At 35.8% G+C, this 19,934-nt stretch overlaps 1 protein-coding gene and 1 long non-coding RNA gene across 4 annotated transcripts; one reads left to right on the top strand and one right to left on the bottom strand.

Annotated features, from left to right (window-relative positions):
- The first annotated feature begins 373 nt into the window (after nt 1-373).
- On the top strand, nt 374-2,412 carry LOC126803260 (uncharacterized). 2 transcript variants are annotated; one of them, XR_007673087.1, is made up of 4 exons: nt 374-463; nt 1,107-1,226; nt 1,550-1,738; nt 2,336-2,389. It is a non-coding gene; the product is annotated as an uncharacterized LOC126803260 (long non-coding RNA). The 2 variants fall into 2 exon arrangements; XR_007673086.1 differs by having other exon boundaries at nt 1,550-2,412.
- A 2,015-nt stretch (nt 2,413-4,427) lies between these two features.
- On the bottom strand, nt 4,428-19,591 carry LOC126803228 (uncharacterized). Of its 2 annotated transcripts, none has more exons than XM_050531010.1 (29): nt 19,512-19,591; nt 18,967-19,209; nt 18,737-18,897; nt 18,567-18,632; nt 17,321-17,438; nt 17,114-17,223; nt 16,924-17,019; nt 16,224-16,347; nt 15,607-15,674; nt 14,711-14,797; nt 14,045-14,197; nt 13,857-13,952; nt 13,617-13,676; nt 13,410-13,528; nt 13,213-13,300; nt 11,381-11,485; nt 11,204-11,308; nt 11,074-11,126; nt 10,907-10,970; nt 10,655-10,789; nt 9,852-9,964; nt 9,676-9,769; nt 9,037-9,256; nt 8,306-8,436; nt 7,100-7,246; nt 6,245-6,373; nt 5,589-5,687; nt 5,222-5,260; nt 4,428-5,035 (listed from the first exon to the last, which is right to left on the bottom strand). In XM_050531010.1, exons 2-29 carry the CDS (start codon nt 19,205-19,207, stop codon nt 4,898-4,900), a joined length of 3,159 nt encoding a protein of 1,052 aa, XP_050386967.1. In that variant the 5' UTR covers nt 19,208-19,209; nt 19,512-19,591; the 3' UTR covers nt 4,428-4,897. The 2 variants fall into 2 exon arrangements, with proteins under 2 accessions (XP_050386967.1, XP_050386968.1); XM_050531011.1 differs by having other exon boundaries at nt 11,204-11,305.
- Between the last annotated feature and the right edge of the window lie 343 nt (nt 19,592-19,934).

Here is a 19,934-nt window from a genome sequence, read left to right as displayed (position 1 = left end):
ACAACTCAAAATTGTTAATCTATGAATTTTTTGGCATTTATATTAGATAAACACTTAATTTTTTCTAAAAACAAATTAAAAAGAAATATATAGTTCAGGAAAAAATATATGAATCAAATTATAATTCTATTTAGAAATTCTATCATTCTTTTTATATTGGTGTAAATTAATTGAAAGATTATCTCTAAAAACTATCCTTTTTAATTCGATATATATGTCATCTAAGGACACTTTTTGAAAAAGAAGTGATTGAAATAAGAAAATTTAATATTAAATTTAAAATATGGGGTGAAATGTGTAGAAAAAGCGAACAAAGTAGATAATAAGATGACAATAGCCGCACCCATTATGAAATTGAAATTAAGTGATACAGCAGCTTTTAATTTGGCATTTTTTGGTTGGTACTAGTTTAAGTCATGTCAATTGAGACATATTTGATTTGGTGCTGCATCTTCAGTGCCTGGTAAGTTTTCAATTCTTTGTTTTTGTTTCTGCTGAACCAATCGTTAAACTATCTGCTTCAAAAGTGTTGATTCGACTGCTGATTCATTGGGGCTTGCGTTTGATATAGAAAATTAAAGAATTAATCAGAAAGATTGAGACTTGATATGAGCAACTACTGGTGTTCTGTTGATCAACCAAACACATGTCAATTTTGGGACTTTTTATTCAATCTGTTATCCTGAGAAATTCAGATAGTTTAATGAACTAGAGAGAAGGGTCTTGTGTTCTGTGAACTAGGAGGAGAGTCCTACATTTGTTTCAATCAGGAGCACGGTTGAGTTGTGCAAGTGACACTTTTCTTTATCTGGAGACATGTGGAAGTGATTATTAGTTTGGATAAAGAAGCAGACTCTGCATGTCAACTTGATACTCTAAAGGAGTAAGATTTGCAGTAGCATTTAGGTAATCGAATAGAATGGACGGGAGAGAAAGGAGAAGGGTCAACTGAGGGTGATTTCAGTTGGGTTGAATTGGAGCTCAGTATGGATCTCAGTTAGCTTGAATTGGAATATGGGTGATTTTAATTGTTGCAGAGTGCATAATTTTGTGTATTCATTGTGGTTGTGTTTTTGTTTGATCCCAATCGGGTATGTGTTTTACAGGAAGAAAATATGGAGCACAATGCTCAATCTTGGTATTGATCTAATTGCTGTATCACTCTACCAGATGGATTTGGACATGACTCAGTTCTTGTTGAGATCTTATTTCCGAATTCGACTGCAGTACGTAGGCCTACCTTTTCTTATTGCTGCATTTTCATGTGTTTCTTAATGCATTTGAAAAGTCTTCATTATCTGTGTGTACTAGAGACACAAGCACTCAGCCCATGCTTGATAATGATTTGGTAGAAACAAAGTTGTTTAGACAATTTTGGCTTGGTGTGATAGTTATAATTTATAAATAATCGCATAAATGCTACGCATACCTACAGGTTTAGATGTTCATCATTCTTTCCATATATTTTCAAATAACTTTCTATTGAAGATTGAGATATACATATTTTAGATCTTAGCCACTGCTGAACTCTACAACGTCTTTCTAACAGGAGAAGGCCTTTTTGAAAACGTGACGGTAGCTGCTATATTAGTTTGTATTCTTTTGGTGAAAGCTTATGCTTGAGGTTCGTTGTGGTTGGTCTTTATTTTGGTAGCAGCTGTCTTGTTGATTTGGAAAAACATCTTGAAGAGTGTTCTGTCGAAATTGGCTAAATCATCTATGCCTTCTCTGTTTGAATGTGTGTGTCTATCAGGTTCTTTTTCTATATGCGCTTTAGTCTATGCTTAGATTCTTTCTGCTCTGAGAAATATGGTCCTGTGGTACCTTTCTTAGACTTTACTTTACAGGCTTAGATTTATGAATTATGTTCAGTTCAAAATATCCGTGTTACTGCAGTTCCAACTTATCTAGTACCTAGGAAAAATCGGTGTTACGGTATGGATCATACAGTGCATTGGCATGAGGGGAGGGATAGAACCAGTTCCAAGCTACTGCGTGGGAATAGATATGTTCATTAAAGCCTTTTTGACATGTTCATCCATGAAACTAAACATATAGTGATTTATATCAATGCTTTTGGAAATTTTTGGTTTATATTTAATTACCCTCTGAAGAAGAATGCATGACTAGTTTGAAAACATTGTATGCCAAACTCATGTCAGTAGTTTTTATTTTCTTCATCTCGTATATAGCCCTTTCTTTAAGGTCACTCCTAGTGCTGAACTGCCAACATAAACCTCACTGCAGAATCGCTATAAGTGTTTATCTGTAGATCGAGCATATCTTTGAAACTTTTAACAGATCTGAGTTCTGGATTTTGATACATTCTCAACAGATTTGTCTTAGCAAAACCTCAATTAGACACGTTTGTTCACTTTGTTGTGTGCAAAACCAACTAATATCTTGGACATATCCAGCTTCAGGACAATGAAGATGGACCATCAGATAACAGGCAAACAATAAAATTCCTAACTATATACTCTTAGAATATTGGAACTTGCTATTTGTGTTCTTACACTTACTGGTTTCAATGTCCATATGACAGCTGGGAGAGCCAGAGACCTTTGGAGGAACCTTTCGAAGTGGAGCGTAATGCTTTGTACTTTGTATTTCATAAAGCAATAAAGAGATTCATGGAGGAAGGGACAATTGATATATTAGGAGCTTTGTGCTTTCATGCTGTTCCTGTTTAATGGACTCTAAGCTGCACTTGTTGCTTGCTGCATATTAGTATCACATCCGATAAGAAACCCATGATAAAAGACATCATCTTGAAGTACACGATTGCATCTTTGGCACTTCAACTACGGAGAAATGGTTTTGTCATTACATATTTGGCATTACACAAGCTATCTTGAAACTTGGAATGGTTAATGTAGATATATTGCATCTTTGGTATTACACAAACCCCAATCTCAAAACTTAGCATGCGTTAATATCAAGGTTTGAAAAAAGGTTGGGCGGTCCTCCAAGCGGACAACTACCTCCTACCGCCTAAACAGCTAGGTGGTCTCTTAAGTAGCGTGTAGTCGGTTTTAAATTATTAAATATTTATTTATTTTTATTCAGTTATTTATGTGATTAAAAATATAATTATGTTTAAGTCTTTAAGATGCTTAATTTCAGTTTTCTTGCAATGAGTGCACTCCAAATCCGGCATTTTGCCTCTATATGGCCTGCTACTAACAAAAGCTCTACTTTTCAGTGACTTGAGCTTCCATCCATTCATGACCTTCCTAGTTTCTTCCCTCTGAATAGTAACACTTACTGAGTTGAGGGATGGAAGCTCAAAATATGGCTTTTAAGATCCTCATACTCAGATCCAAGGCTGTCCTCAAAAGCTCAAAGATTTTGTCTTCTTCACTCTTCAAAATTATGGTTGCATCAATAGTGTGAAGTCAATAGATCTCTAGCTCATTCCACTTTGCTATGAGATTTCCATAATGCTCAATGAAGGAGAGACTGCCTTGCTGAAGAACGTGAATTTCTTGTTTGATTTGGAAAACTCGTGCATAGTTCTTGAGATTACGGGTGGACACACAGACCCGAAAACCGAAAAAAAAACCACATTCCAAACCAAACTGAATCTGAAAAAAAACGAAAACCGAAAAAAATCGAACCGAAAATAAAAATATTTTTACTTTTTTATTAATGAACAAAATTAAAGTCAGCATAAACCTAATTGACCTAATCAATCTTGCAGCCTCTCTCGTCTCTCAGACAAAAAAAACTTATGACCCTCTCTCACCTTCTAAACTCTTATTCCTTAGTTTAACGCTCTACTACAAATTCACTTTAATCTGCAATACCAGTCCATATAGCTCCTCCCTCGCTCATCTCTCCTCCCTTGACATCTATCTCATGTCGCCTCTCTTTGTATCTTGACTCTAGAATTGAATTCTTTGATCAATGATTCTGATAATGTTTCATATTCTGTAAGTTCTGCTCTGATTTTAACGCAGCAGTGTTTTTTGTACTTAACTAAATATGGATTATGGAGATGTTAGAATTAATTAAGCTTAGAATAATCAATTGGACTTTTTATGTTTGATATTCATGTTAAACTATGTACTTTGAAATTAATATCTAATATTACATATTTTACGTAAGGGTAAAACCGAAAAAAAAACCTGACCAAACCGAACTATACAAGTTGGGTTGAATTGTGGATCACAAATTCTAAAATGAGAAAACCGAACCGAATTTAAAAATTGAGTTGGGTTATGGGTCTTGTCCAAAACCGAACCGCATTGACCCGCGTCCACCCCTACTTGAAATCACCATAACTCTTTTGACTGCATTCCACATTTTCACAGCGGAATCATAGAACTGAAATATCTGATGAAGCCTTGCCTCCATGGAATTGATGATCCATGCCCTTACCAGCTGATCTTGAGATAACCAAGCATCAAATTCTGGAGCCAAGAAATTAAGTCCCTTTCTTTTTCTTCCTATTATCAACAAATACAAAGAATATGTAGAGGTTAATGTACAGGAGATCAACTAGTTTCCCATTCCTAAACACAAACTGGAGGAGATGTACACATTTGGTCTAAAAGAATGATCCACTAATATTAGTACTCGCCTTTCCGACTACATGCCAAACCCACCACTATCATCTACAAACCACCAGGACTCCAAATCTTAGCATCTTCCCCCCTTCAGCTACAGTCAAAAGTATACAACCACCACAAAATTCACAGTGCACCTTCAAGCTCCATAAATCCATGAACTTCAAAAATTTGGCCTCCCTTTGTCTCTCACCAGAGTCCCACTTCAAACTAGAGAAGCCTGCTCCGATTACCAGATATTCCATGTTTACAACTAGGGAAGCATGCAACATTATATTACTCTTAACATCGTTTGCAGGTACAGATGATATTCTGAAATGCTCGAGTTATTTCACACGAAACTCATTCCTAAATACAGTGAGGTTTTGGGTGAACTTGTCCCTGTTCTTTGAATCCAAGCTCCTAGTAACATCTGCCATAAGTTTGTCAAAACACAGGGAAAGCCGCTGGTGATGATCCGCTGGCTGCAGATCAACAAAGACAGATACTTATAGTGAGCGATGCAGAGGAACTTAATTTCACTAAAACAATGCATGTACCAAGTAATAAACTTTTCCAAGGAAAGCCTATCACAATATGGAGTACAAAATGATATGATAATATGGATCTTTCCCTCGGTAAGTTGAACAGTCAGAAGAGCAGAGACTAACCTGAGAAGCCATGATCCGTACTTTCAAATCAGAGAATATCTGTGAGTCAGAGGGACAGAGGCCAGCTTTCAGTAAAATTCAAAGTTTCAAAGAATCTACCAGCTTCTCTAATTACTAAAAGTTGTATACCTCAATGAACTTCACAGACAACAGCATGATATTTTCTAATGCAATAAATTATCATTGAAAAAAAATTGCTGCAGGAACATGTAAATCATGTACACACCAAATAGGAAATCGATTAGTGTATATGATGAAGATAGAATGATGAACTAATTTTGAAGCATTTGAATGAGGATTTGCATGCATCCATGTTTCTGTTGTAAAGTATGAAGCTCAACCATTCATACTCAAAAATAAGAATCACCTGTTCACTAATTAGAATTAAGCTCAGCATTGGTCTGCTAAGACTCCACTGGTTTCCACAGTCCTCGAACAAAACAATCTCAAACAAAGTCTTCAGTATCTGTGTATTAGAATGAACTCATGTTACTGATTTGCCCTTTCAAAATATAATAAACTAGATGAAAGAGATCAAGTGTACGGCATGTTAAATTCGCCATCTACTATACAAACAATAATATATGTTATCAATCACATGCTCACAGCACTGCTAATCACATTTTGTTAGGCACTATAATATTGATATTTCTTTATGGTAACAGAGCATGTCCTGTTAACAGAATTATGGAAGTTTAAACATAGTGGACCCGGCACTACGACAGTATCAAAAAGGGGAGAATAAAACATAAATGGTTTAACAAAGATGAGGGACACGATTGAAAAATAAAAGTTGATAAATATAACGATTGAAAAAAAAATAGTAACTCAAATTCAGTCTCAACGAAGACATTAACAAACATAGTGCAGATGAACATAGTGCACATTATTACAATCTAATGAAGAACGAGCATGGTTCCCTGATATTATTGATTAAGAATTACTAGCCAACCAGAATTAAAATAAAAACTCGCATGAAAAGATCGAAAGAACACCGGACTACAGCACAGCACCCTGACTTACTTCTGGAAACAAATTGGGGCAGTCCGCAATATGACGAGCAAGATTTACTGCAGTAGGTAATGTAGGTGCCTCGCCCATGGTAATGTTGTTAAAATAAAACGCAGCCAAATTATCAACAGAGGACGCACACTGGAGCGAAAAAACTATGGGCTTCAGTAATGGACAATGATGGAAGACAAGCAATAGATGAACAAGAATATTTGACATTGAGAATCAATTGATATTTTTACATATTTAAAGCCCTGACATTTAGATTACGGGTTTAAAATAATTTCTTTGGTATAACCTAGTCAATAAAAGGAAGTTAATCAGCAGAAACCACAAACTTTTCAACTATTTGGCACGTGTTCTACATGAAACTTATCATCTTTTAATCCTACTATCCATCTCATATATGAAGGCTAATTTTACTACAGTAATTTTTTGCTGGATGGGAGTCGGCATTTATCACAGAAAAACAGTGTCATGTGGGCTGTTGCTACTTCCAACTATAAACTAACAGTTGTACCCTTGAGGGGGAATTGTACTTTCCATATTCTAAGCTTCCTCTGCATATGGCTTGAAACATTTTTCTGACTGATTTTCCAGTGTTATTAAATACAGGGTGATGGAGGGTGGGGGAGCTAATTATGCACTATAACATTATTCCGGTTTCATCACATCCCTTTTTCTTGTTCTTTTTTTTAACAATCATCAACATGCCTACTAACATCACATTAACTATATGCCAAAAACGTTTGCCACCCAAAATACTTTCAAAGACAAAATTACAGCCTAAAAGTTGAGACATGTCTGTGAAACTAGAAAAGTGCTTCTCAGATAGAAATGTAGTTGGCATAGTTTCAGAACACATACCTGTGATGAGATACTTGTATCAAGACCTTTGAGGCCAGATTCAAGAGATCCGACAATATGCATAAAAGTACTGGTATCCATATTCAGTATGTAAACTATGTGGCTGTTGAATAAGACCTCTAAAAACGCAAAGTAGGCTCTTGTCAGCTGCACAAGGTGAGAATTCAAAATGTCATATAATGTTCCACCTTGCAGAGTTTACACTATGAAAACTCAAGACAAAAAAAATCTTAATGCTCATATGTCAGCAATTTAGTGCGCTCATGCAAACACTGGACCTTTTCTAGCATAAAGAAGAAATGATATCAGAATTTCAGCATGTAGTGCTAGAGTAAGCCAAATTTTAATTTAAACTTCATCTATGAGATATGCTACTTCACAAAGATCAAACACAAACAGCATAAGCAGACTTGCATTTAATCTCACTTCATATATTACCCATTGGGGTCAACCTAATAAAACATTTTTTTACTGATAGTCTTTTAATTCCAAATTCTTCACTTGCTAAAAGCGAACCTAAGGCTATATAAGTTCTTATGAAAATCTACAAAATGTGCTTGCATTTTCCGAATTAAGGTAGTCAAAAAAAATATGCTCAGCACTTGCTTCAATTTTCATTGCAAACTATATCATTTAAGATGAGTCTATTTTCAACTGCTGGACTAAAGGTTTCATACGTTTTAAGCTGTATAGCACCTATAGAGAATAAATGTTTACTGATGTTCTGACTTCAGAGAACTTCCAACAAAAGACTAATTGCCCAGATATTTTTTCAATGCAGAGGCATCCTATTTTCAACAAATGTCAACAATGTTTATTATTAATATTATTAAAAGCCAAAAGCTACCAAATTTCACTAAAGTTTTGTAGTATAAACCAAACTCCATAGTAGGCGTCACGGAACAATATGGTCAAAGGGTATGCTGACTATGCTCTAGCGCCTTCATGTATTGGTGTCAGAATGGCATAAAAATAAAATCTCTGAAAAAATATTAAATTCATCTTTCCCAAAGTCCAAGTCACTCAGTTGCCATAGTATCACATTAATGGATAATTTATAAAACATTCCCTAAAAAACACCAGAGCATACAATTATGTAGCTCCCAAGAACAACAAAAATTTCATGGAAATTTTCTAAAAAGAAAATATTATCAGTAATATGAACTCTAAACTAACATAAAAGATAGGGAAACAAGGTTCATCTACCTTCCGGAATGCCAATATGTCGGCCAAAGGAATTGACAATGCCAACTTCAGTGCAATATCAAGAACATCCGAAAGTGCTCTATCACCATACAGCTCAAACACCCCAAAGTTGACATAGTTTCCAGCAAGAGCTGTGTTGTTTGGCAGAAACATACTAAATTAGATAACATAGTTTATTGAAGCACTATCTATTTTGGGAATATTCTATCAGGAAATCAAAGAGTGAGCAACTACGAAAAAGTATTACTACACTGATGATACCACAAGCATTAAAAGAGAAGACCACGTCATATTGTCTTTTAGAGTCTCAAACAAACAATTAAAAGAACAGAAAAGGAAAAAGAAAACAGGCATTATTTATTTCCCTGCTAGTTCTAGCAAACTGGCGACCTACTAAAACCAATTAACATTATTTCAGAACATACTCATCTCAGTCACAACTTCAGACCCTTGTCAGTTATCTTAATTTACTGCCAGCCATGGATCAGAGATCTAACTAATTCCAGACCACAACTACACCATTACGAGCAGAACAGATGAAAAGGCATACCGAAGAAATAGCAAGAAAATAAACAAAAATAAGCCACAGGGCAAAAGCTTCACGACTGTATGCATACATCATGCAATATAATCATGCAAAGTGATTTCATCCGAGGGTCTAAAAACAATAAATTGAAAGTAACTTGTTATTCGGAAAGATTAAATATAAACAAAACAAGTTCATGTCTCACCTTTCGTGAGAATAGTCAAAGATATCCATATTCCCTTGTATTTGAAGGCATATATATCAGCCACGTTTGGAAGAGACAAAATCCTTGACCCATATGCAACAATCAGTTTACTCACTTCTCGGAAAAGAAGTATGCCATTAGGAGATGATGAGTCAAAAGTCAACCGCTGGGCTTTGTTCTGTACAAACTCAGCCATGAATTTCAACAAAGGTGTAGTAACCTGCATGGCCAGGTTGCAAAAACTTAAAAGAATGACACACCATATCGTTGAAAGAACATAAAAATGGACAAAACTTAGCAGGCCATAAATTGTAAAAAGACAAAATGTTGATTGAAAAGAAAAATATGAAATCAAAAGATAAAGTTAAAAAACCAAGGCCAAAACTTTGGGGCGGGGGGGGGGGGGGGGGGGGGGGGGGGGGAAGCGTGCTCCTTGTTTCAGGAGAATCGAAATAATTGTGGTACAACATAATTCTGCCTAAAAAAACAAGTTTTAAGATGTATGTGTAAAGCAATAAGACTTTTGAAAAAGAAATAAACAGAGATGAAAAACAAAACACCCATAGAAAGTCAGGGGAATGTTAAGTTGACAAAGATAATGTGCTGACTTATGCATAGATAAATAAGTTTATCATCTACCTCTGGTGTGTCAAACCAGTGCAAGATGCCCTTCAATAGAAGTGGCATGTGTGCAGGATACAGCCAATCAAATAAAAGTCCAAACGTTCTGCGACTGAAGACATTGAATCAGAAAATGTAAGAGAAGAATTTGTTGGACCCTTGAACTTTGGTTCGAAAACGCAACAGTTAATTACCTGTTTGTGGCCATAGCAATTCCTCGAAGATCCCTCATCAGCCCGATTAATGCATACTTCACATTATCAGTGCGAAACATTGCATCTGGAGTTGATTCCAGATTGATAAAAACCTAAATTTCATATCAAGTATAAGTTACATAAACAGCATGAGTATCTTATAGCATACATTAATATCAATAACTGAAATAAAAATGTATCGCAAATATTGACTATCCCCATATAACAATAGTCTTTTTTAAAGAATGCAGACAACTATGATCAATACACCAGGTTCAACAGAAGAATTCTGTAGTTTGCCTGTACATAAAAATCCCTCTGAGATTACCTGAATTCTCGACAATTTTCAGAAATTATTTTCTTTGTCCACAAAGATTGTACCATTGCAACTACTTTGGCGACTACTTGAATTGTTTGCTTATTATAAACTATGCATATTAGAAGCTGATCAATTTACATCTACAATATCTGTCATGTTTCCAAACAAGAAATACATATACATGGAAGTACAGTAAGTTCTGTAATTCATTAGACAAAGACAGTGTCGTATTCAGATGTCTACAATTACACAAGTAATTATAATGTGCACAACTACCAAATGGGTCAGTATTATTTCTGGATGATGCAGATACCCAATATACATATATATGTGTGTGTGTGTGTGTGTGTGTGTGTGTGTGTGTGTGTGTGTGTGTGAGAGAGAGAGAGAGAGAGAGAGAGAGAGGAGCATACTTGCAAAAGTGTGTGTGTGTGTGTGTGTGTGTGTGTGAGAGAGAGAGAGAGAGAGAGAGAGAAGAGCATACTTGCAAAAGTGGATCCATTGAAGATTTAAACTTCACAGGGCTGTCTTCCATGAATATTAACCAGCCAATTGTGAAATAGAAAGTTGTTCTACTACGAGAACATCTATATTCTTCTAGAAAGGGGAAGTGCTCCCTCTGTAAAAGAGCGGGAAAGAAAAGAAAATTCAGGCCAGGTATACAAGATGGTTTAAAAGATGGTTGATTATAAAAAGTAAAAATGTAACAGAAAGAAGATTGTAGAGTGAGATTTACAGTATGATTGGACACTATAAATTTAACAGTATCCAACTTCAAAAGCAGCTTGCCAGTCATGTATCTGCAGCCGAAAACACACATTAACCAAATTATAGGAAATTGAGTTCCTAAAGCAACAGGTAGCTCCAGTCCTCTGAACCAAAAGCAAACTTAAAGAAACTAACCCAGAAGCCAGCTCCAAGAACAAACTCAAGGTGTGACCAATGACCTCCTCACTCTGATATAGAGACAAGAATTAAGTTGGGAACCATACTCCTTATACTTCTTATAAACAACTCAGAACAAAGATTTAACCTCAGTGTAACATTTTAGGTTTGTAGCAATCTTTCCAACAATTGCATTCAACATCAAAAGATGATCATGAAGGCCAAGAAGTTCAGAAAGGCGCGCATACAACTGCTGCAACATATAAGACAAGCATCAAGCTAAAGGTTAACATAAGTTTGAAAAATAACAAAGAGAGTTACTTACCTTCGAAGAGTGCATGGCCTGATCACCAACATAAGATTTCCGAAAATGTTGGAAAAAAGTAAGAATTGCACGGTCAAGTCGTTGCTTGCTTATCTCACCATATCTCTGCCAAATACAAAGAAGGAATTTCAATAAGTGTGGACCATTAATGTAAGAATTTCAACGAGGTAAGAATTGCACGCTCTAGTCTCAGAATGCCAGCTTTGCTTGTCTTTGTATTAATGTATCACGTATCTAATGTCAACATTTAGCCAATTTTTCAATCTTCTGTCAAGTCAGCACAAACTTCTATTTTCATACCACAGGACCAAACTATCACAGTCAATAATTAATAATTTTGATGATGATTTCGTTCTTACACCCTTTAGGATATTAGAATATAACTACAGTGTTTGAAATTAATACAAATCAGAGTAACGGCCTAATTATGTGGTTTAATATATCAGCTAAGGTGTTTGTTAAGCTCAATGTAGCATAGGTTTGAAAAACTCCATGATGAAGAACACAAGTGACAAAACGCTAGGGTTTATTCAAGCCTTATAAAAAGGTTCTAAGGCCTTTAGCTTTTCTAGATATTGTTGAGCCTACTTGGGATCATGGAAAATTAGGTTTTGAGCAAGCTAAATTACAATAGTAGACCCTCAAGCTCCTCTTGTGTTTAACAGTATCTATTTTAGGGTAGTTTAGCCACATAGGATTTGGGTCATACATGACATCAAGGATGTAAGAATAAAATTGAAAGATTTTGCTTCTGTTCAAGTCTATGGTGGTGAAATACACCCAACGTGATGCCGACGGCCTCTATATGTGATTCCTGGAACCCTGCTGGTCAGCTGGTGCGATGTAAGTTCCTTCCAGGTCATCTTAATTTTTTCTCTTGTGAAGTTCATACACAATCAGTGTAATTTCAAAAATCATACCCTTAAACCATTGAATCTTCAAAGGAGGTTTCTTCTACAAAGACCAACAAGCTAGGCACCAAAAATAGGTATGGTTAACGGTTGTTCCAAAAGTGTGTTAAATGGATTATAACTTTTCCCCCAAAAGATTGGGAATTGCAGAATGATCGCGGGGTTTGGATCCTCTGTGCACGAGCAAAATTAGAGGGTTTATAGGGTTTATAGACTTCCCGAGTTTCTCTGTAAGAGCATCTAAACAAGCTAGCTTTTTACTAAAAATAGCAGCTACACCATACTCTCTATTATAACTTTCCTTTAACTTTGAGCTATCTTGATCTACAAATTTCGAGAGCAAGATAACTTAAAGCTAAACCATTTACAATTAAACATTCCTTCTATGTAATTATATATAATTTATACATACATTTAAACTACTTTTTATTTTATTTAATAAACACTTTAAATTCATTAAAAGAAAAGGAGAGAACTGATGTGGACGTAGTTCTAAAGTGGCTATCAAAAATGAATTTTAGTTAATTTGACTAAAGTTTAACTAATATATGGCTAGCATTGCTAAAGATGCTCTAAGAGAACTCTGGTATTGAGTTTATTTTTGTTCTGGAATATGGGCATCCGTTACGGGGTTTGGAAATCGTCCCTTTCTGACTTGGTGCTAACTTGGAAAGGTGCATTGACTTGATTAAGGCACTTTCAGCGTTATATCTGGTCGTTGTCTTTGTTTTGACTTTTAATTTTTCTATGAGAACTTCCTGCCCTCTATTATTGCTTATTAAAAGAAACTTATGCTTCTTGTGCCCTAAAAAAAAAAAGAGAAACCCAAAAAAAGAGAGAGAAACAGTAATCTGATATCATCAAATTATAGTTTCAATGTATTATCAGTACATAAAGTAAATGTCCTTCCTGCAGCTGTACCTGGCTGTGTACCCCACTGTCAGTAACATTAATTAATTGCAAGATACGAGCTGAGAGTTCCGCATCAAATAGTTCTTGTGACTCAGCACTGCAGGACAGAATTCAAACCAATAAGAATCTGCCGCATTATCCAATCCAGAACATGGGTTGAACAAAACGAATATTGAATGAGAATGGAAGTGTATGTATTTCTTTACCTACAGCCAGTACATTGTTTTGTCTTAAGAATAGCAGCAACTATATGAACAATCCAAGCAAGTTTGGCTTCAATAACAGAGAGATCACTGATTTCACTGGGCTGCATGCGAGCTCTTTCCTATTTCAAATAAGGAACAAAAAAACATGAAGCCATAGACTCTTCACTTTCAAATTCCAGAAAAGTATATTATCATGTATGACCATACCGTGTATACTTGTAAAATGGGTTCCACAGTGTTTATTATGAATAAACTACTGCTTTCATACTGCAATTCAAAGAGAAAAGGTCAAAAAAATTCCAATCAGTTCCACACAAGCAACTCAGGAATCAGTACATGAATTATACTACACTGCTATAAACAGTACTTGTCACATGCAAAATACCAAATCAAACTTTATTTATACTTTAAAGGAAACTATTTACAAATCATGTGTAGAGGATGAACCTGGAATCTGCAGAGGTAAGGGAAGCAATCTAACTGATCCTGAAGAAGTTCAACATTGTCCAGTGGGTTTTCAGAAAGATCATCTGAAGACCCATCCTGCAACACAGAGAAATTTAGTGAATACAAATAATGTGGTCAGCTACAACAGCAAACAACAGTGTCAGCAAGAGCAACACTTGATGCTATACCTGAACAGAGTTAAATCTTGATGTGATGAAACTTTCTGCAATCTTAGGCACAAATTCTTCAAGCAAGCTGGGTGCCTCACCTTTCAAGTATGGTACAGATGTCACCAATCTAGACCACAGTCCTAAAAGGTAATATACACTGCTGCTGGCCCACTGGTGTGAAAAGAAGCTTGTGAGTAATCAAGTATGCAACCCAGAAATTCCAGCTTCCAGTCAGTAACAAAAGGTTACTATGCAACCATGTAGTACATATGAGTGCTAAGACACATGCCAAAAGTGATTTGAAAAGAACAAAAATTTGGATAGTAGACATTGGGACCAAGAGAAAGAGAAATTACAATACTCGGATAAATAACACAATACAACATAAACTACTAGATGCACCTAGCAATAGGAGTATTGAGTTAAATGGAAGATTATAGCTTGATAGAGAGGCTAAGCAAGACACGGATGAGATAAAATAAAGGAATACATCTCTAAAACCATATTAAATGGATAGAGTACACCTAGCAATATATATATTTTTTTTTTTAAAAGGAAATTCAGAGTGAAACCCCGTATGCATGGAAGGAATTGATTTTCTCATGTGGATTTGTTTATTTTATAGCTTGAGTATGCAACAATATCATGGCAATAGCTAAGAAAGGGTTAGGAATGTCAGTCAACCTTCCAGGATTGCAATGACTTTAGTGTGAACTCTGCTACTAATCGGATCCAGTCACTATAACCTTCCACATTGACAAGCTCTGACAACTGCAAAAGAGTTGAACAATGAACAAACATAAGAAGTAAAGTTGATCCATATGTACATACGGTAACATTGAATTGTGCAGGAGGTATAAGTTAAAATCTCAAGCTATACAGCAGTCTCATACGATAATAAATTCACATCCCCACCCCCCCCCCCCCCCCCTCTTTTCTCTCTATTAATCAAGAAAATAACTCTAGAAAACATAATCAATAAAATTTAGATGAGTAATAACATCATTTATTAGAAAAGAAAAATGAAATGTTGAATGTGAGTTAGGTCAAAGAAAATAATAGTTTATAGAAAGGAAGAAGGATACACCAAAGATCAACTTTTAATAGAAATTAAGCAAACAAGAGGACAAAATGTCCAAAAAAAAGAAGCAGAACTACAAGAGACGAACAACCAGCAGAAACAGGACCAAGATAAAACGCAAACTCCCTATGAGGCCAACATCTAAAGAATGTAATAGAGGCTGTAGTCTTTGAGAACCGTCAAAGCCTGCCAGCATCCTCCCACCTCACACCTTGGTAGGATTCTTTCTACTTATTTCCATAAAGAACACCCAAATGACAACGAGAATTTCCCAAATTTTTCTTTCATCCTTCCCCAACACATATTGATGACAGAAGAGAGCAGGAGTTCTAAAGAAAAGTAGCATTCCTTCACTCAATCAGTTGTTATCAATGATATTTCTTTAAATGTAAATTACTTTGTCCCAAGTCAGTCTTATCTATGTTGCTATGAAAAAGTAACTTTCAATTCAAAAACAAATCAAAATACTTGACCAAAGACACCAAAAGTAAAGAGTTACCTGATAATTAACTCGGAAACGTCCAAGAAGACGGCAAAACTCATGGTAATTATCATGATCAGCAAGACCTGGAAACCCAATACAAAGAATTTTTCATACTTAATCCAACAGACCATGACAGCAAACAAAAGGTATATTAATTTAGCCCATGACATATATGACCAACTAGTCATCAGTATACGAACGAGTATATGGAGTAAATGAACACCAGAAAATAAACTCGTCAACTAGAACGTGTGTATATAACAAACAAGAAAGAGCCTAGATATGATCAATACAGAGCAGGATCTATAACTTAACGTATAGAAATCTATCCTGCATTTTTGTAGTTTCATAGAGAAAAGGCAATTCCCACCGAATATGCACAAAATCCTTCCACCCATGTATACATGCACACAAAATGTATCATTATCTAATCCGAAAAACTGGAGGAATAGGTTTAAATCCGTCCATATATTGCATAAATCGCAAAACCAACACACAAAAATGTACCCACCCACATTCTCTTTTTCTTTTCTTTCTTTCTGGTTATCACCCACACATTCTCAGCCACAACCCATATTGTTAAACGCAGAGCAAAAACAAAACAGAATAAAATAAAAAGGAGCCAGCAATACCTTGCCCTGTTTGTAGAATTTCTTTGGTTCCCGTCATCAAATGGGCCAAAAACTTTGAACGAGCAGCATCATTTGTAAACAAAGATCGTCTAACAGAAGCCAGTCGCACCAAGCACTCCAGTGCCTAAAAAGTAAATAAACAGTTGTGAACTTCCAAATAGAATAGTTTACATTAGAAACAAGGTGAGCAATGAATCAATAAAGTACGGAGCGAGAAGAAACATTTTACTTCTACAATAAGGAATATGACATCTTTAAACTCAATATCTTAACACAGAATCAAGAGACCAGACCAAAACAAGAGAACATCCACTTCAATTTGATATTCAATGTGATTGGAATACAGCAAGAATAGATCAAAGCAGCCTCAGGTTCTAGCAGTCTAGCTGCTTCCTATCTTTCAAATATGTGACTCATAAACCATAAGATCACTCATAGGAAGTACAACTTTATTGACGGAAATGTTAAGCTTCCTCATGACTAAAGTAAATTACAGCCATTCATAAGAACTCTATGACAGATATAAGTAAAATTACTTGATAATATGCTCAACCAGATTTGGCAAAGAAATATTGTGCCCTCACTCATCCAATACATCAAAGTTTTCAAGGGACATTATTAACAATTACTTGAGAAAACAAAATGAAAAAAAAAAGATTACAAAACTCAAACTCCTTTAACTAAAAACAAATATACTGACCTCCTTTGACAGAGGGGCTTTTGTAATGGTATAGTAATCGAAAAAGACTTGTAGAGTTGAAGGATCCTCCAAAACTGACCTCCAAGACGTTGGGATCTGTAAGACTACCAGTAACATCAGTTCCATGACCAACAACAGAAAGGACTCCAGACTTCTAAATTGTTAAGAATCTAAGCAAAAGAGCAAATACCTGAACAGTACCAAATTCTTCTGAACTTTCATCAACTGATGTCCCAACAAAGTCAAAAGATAAACATTTCAGAGAAAGAGAAAGAGCCAACTCCCGCAATCGACTTTCAACTGAGCATCACAATGAATACCAGTTAAACAAGATGTTGAATTATTAGAAAATTGTAAGAAACAAAAACAGTCTAACAAGAGAATGCCAGAATAATACCATTGTTTTCCAGTTGACGCAAAGAAGTTAGAGAAATTTGGAAAATTTGAAAAAGTGACTGATCCCTGAAGTTGCAGGCAACTCTTCGATGATGCGTTGATGGCAATCCTGGATTAGGCTGAGAAATTACCAGTTTATTGACATAAATGAGAATATTGCGTAACAAATTCTCATATAAAATTGATTGCCTTTATTACTAATTGCTATTGGCGCCAGAAAACATAGGTACGAAATCTTATTTGCGAAAGTTAATGATTGTAGATCAAAAGTGAAAAATAAGAATATCCCAGAACATGTTCAACAAAACAAATAACTATGAGGGCTTAAACTCTTCACCATCATGTTCATTATCAAGAAGATAAAAATTGGTTCTGACAAAAGATGAAAGTGATATGATTAGTTCTACCGCCACATTTCAATAAGATAATTTTAAGTTCTTGAAAGGTTTTGAAAATCTTCAATTATACAACTACATCAGTTAAATTTCAATTTAATTGCAATCTCCATTGTCTGGTTGATAAACCAAGAAAACATAACGCGAATTAGAAATTTTTTCCTTGTATTGGAAACTATTAAAGTAATATGGAGAAATTTTAGCGAGCAAATTCAAAAAGAAACCTATTTTGATGGAATTAATGTGAGGAATTTGGGAAATCAATTCATTCAATTCTTTTCCACAGAGAAATTCATAACTTCAGCATGTTAAACAAAGTAAAGTATATCAGAAACTATGTATTCCACGTTTACATTTAAATTCCATCTCTGATATCTTCATCCAATAACACCGTAAAAGTATCTTATATCCCAAAAATTCCAACAAGAAACACCATACATAGTAAGCAGTTTCAAAAAGCTTAATGGATCATAAAATCAATTACTATATCATGGCACCCAACTTGTAACATCATCTTGCTGGTGGAAATTTCATAACGGCGTGCAGGTAGCATGAAACTACTGTCTTTCAACATATACCAAATAAAGAAATTCCAAACTAAAAAAAGAATCAGTGAAAAGAACGAAAATAGCAATTTCATTGTCATCAACTGCTCACTCACATGTGAATCCTCAAATTTGGCTGTAAATCCTAAATAGCTTAACACAGCTGCAGGCTCATAGCATCAGTCATATGACTTAATAGCAACACAACAAGGCAAGACTCAAATACAAAATAAAAACTATCAACAACCCATAATATCTCGCATCAGTGATAATGGATGGCAGTCTAGGGCAGAATTCGAACACCAACCTGATTCATCTCAGAGATGAGTTGATTTAATATCTTCAGACCAATAGCATAGTGATCAGAAGTGGCCTGATAAACAGATCATCAGTAAGTCACAGTCAGTTGCAAAAGTAGTGTGAAATGAAAAATATAAGTTACACCACTGAGTGCGAGACATCGTCAAGTCATATCACCTGGTTCAAGAAGTTCATGGACTCTTTAACCACATCCTTGAATCTGTCATCATCAAACCACCCAAACTTGGTGAGACGGCATAAGAGTTGTACTAAGGAAGCAGTAACAAACGGCTGCAGCTCAGGTCCTCTAGTGGCCAGATAGTTAACAAGGTAGCTCCCTGCAACAAAGAGTCAGTCGGTGCAATACCACACGGAAACAATTTAAAAAACGTATACGAGGACATTACTGATGTCGAGACGAAGCTGCAGGGCGAGGCTGTGATCGGTGACTTGCTTCAACAAACTAGAGCTAGCGAGCATCAGAGCATACGGCGTCATGGCATTGTCGAGAATGTACTGGCACTGCGAAATGTACTCAATGTTGACAGAAAAGCATTTCAGAGTGTTTTCGGCGTGTGCTCGTTCCACCGAGTCCTGCGAATTGTACAGCCTCTCACACAAAGCCTCCAGTTGCCTTAACCCCTCCATTTCTGCAAACACAAGCACAAATACAACACCATCATCATCGTCAATCAATCAAAACCTCCACATCACAACCACAGATTGCTTCGCAAAACACACACACACAGCACTAAGAATCGCAACAGCATCGATTTCGGGCCAAATTCTGATTTCGAAGAGAAAAACGGAACAGAATCACAGGTGTTCTTAAGCAAATAGTTCAGATGAAAGTAAAGAACACAGGTTCGAAATCGGAAAAACGAGCGAGGAGAGAATCAGAGCAATGCCGCCGGTGACGGAAATGATACGAAGAAGAAGAAGAAGAGCTTACCGGAGAGAGGCCGACGAGTGTAGGGGTGGTGGATCTGAGATCGAAACCCTAGAGAGGTTAAGGGTTCTGAAATTGCATAGATAAAAGATTATTATGGGATTCCTTTTGGGAATTGTTTTTTTTCTTTATAAAGCCTTTGTGCCTTGTGAAGGAGTCTACAATGGTGAGCAGCGACAGAGTGAGAGAGAAAAAACAAAAAAAAACGACCCTTTTTACGTAAATGTTTTACCATTGGGAGGCTCGATGAAATTCCGAACCTTGAGACTTTTTCATTTGCAATGATGAGTGAATTTTTTAGACTCAGAACAAAATTTCATATGGATGGAACCATGTCGCTAACACCGGCTCTGCTACATTTTTAAGAATTGATTTTCTGACCTAAACCATGAACTATAATTTTGGTACAGGAACTATAATTATAAT

This window comes from Argentina anserina, chromosome 7, assembly GCF_933775445.1.
Source record: "Argentina anserina chromosome 7, drPotAnse1.1, whole genome shotgun sequence".
Lineage (NCBI taxonomy): Eukaryota > Viridiplantae > Streptophyta > Magnoliopsida > Rosales > Rosaceae > Argentina > Argentina anserina.
The sequence above is the reverse complement of the archived record's forward strand: the minus strand, read 5'-3'. Positions and strand labels throughout refer to the sequence as shown.

Coding starts and splice junctions, on each gene's coding strand:
- LOC126803228 (XM_050531010.1), bottom strand. CDS start 19,207: ATGGAGGGGTTAAGGCAACTGGAGGCTTTGTGTGAGAGGCTGTACAAT. Junction 18,898..18,966: donor GCAGCTTCGTCTCGACATCA/GTAATGTCCTCG, acceptor TCTTTGTTGCAG/GGAGCTACCTTGTTAACTAT. Junction 11,309..11,380: donor AGGCCATGCACTCTTCGAAG/GTAAGTAACTCT, acceptor TATATGTTGCAG/CAGTTGTATGCGCGCCTTTC.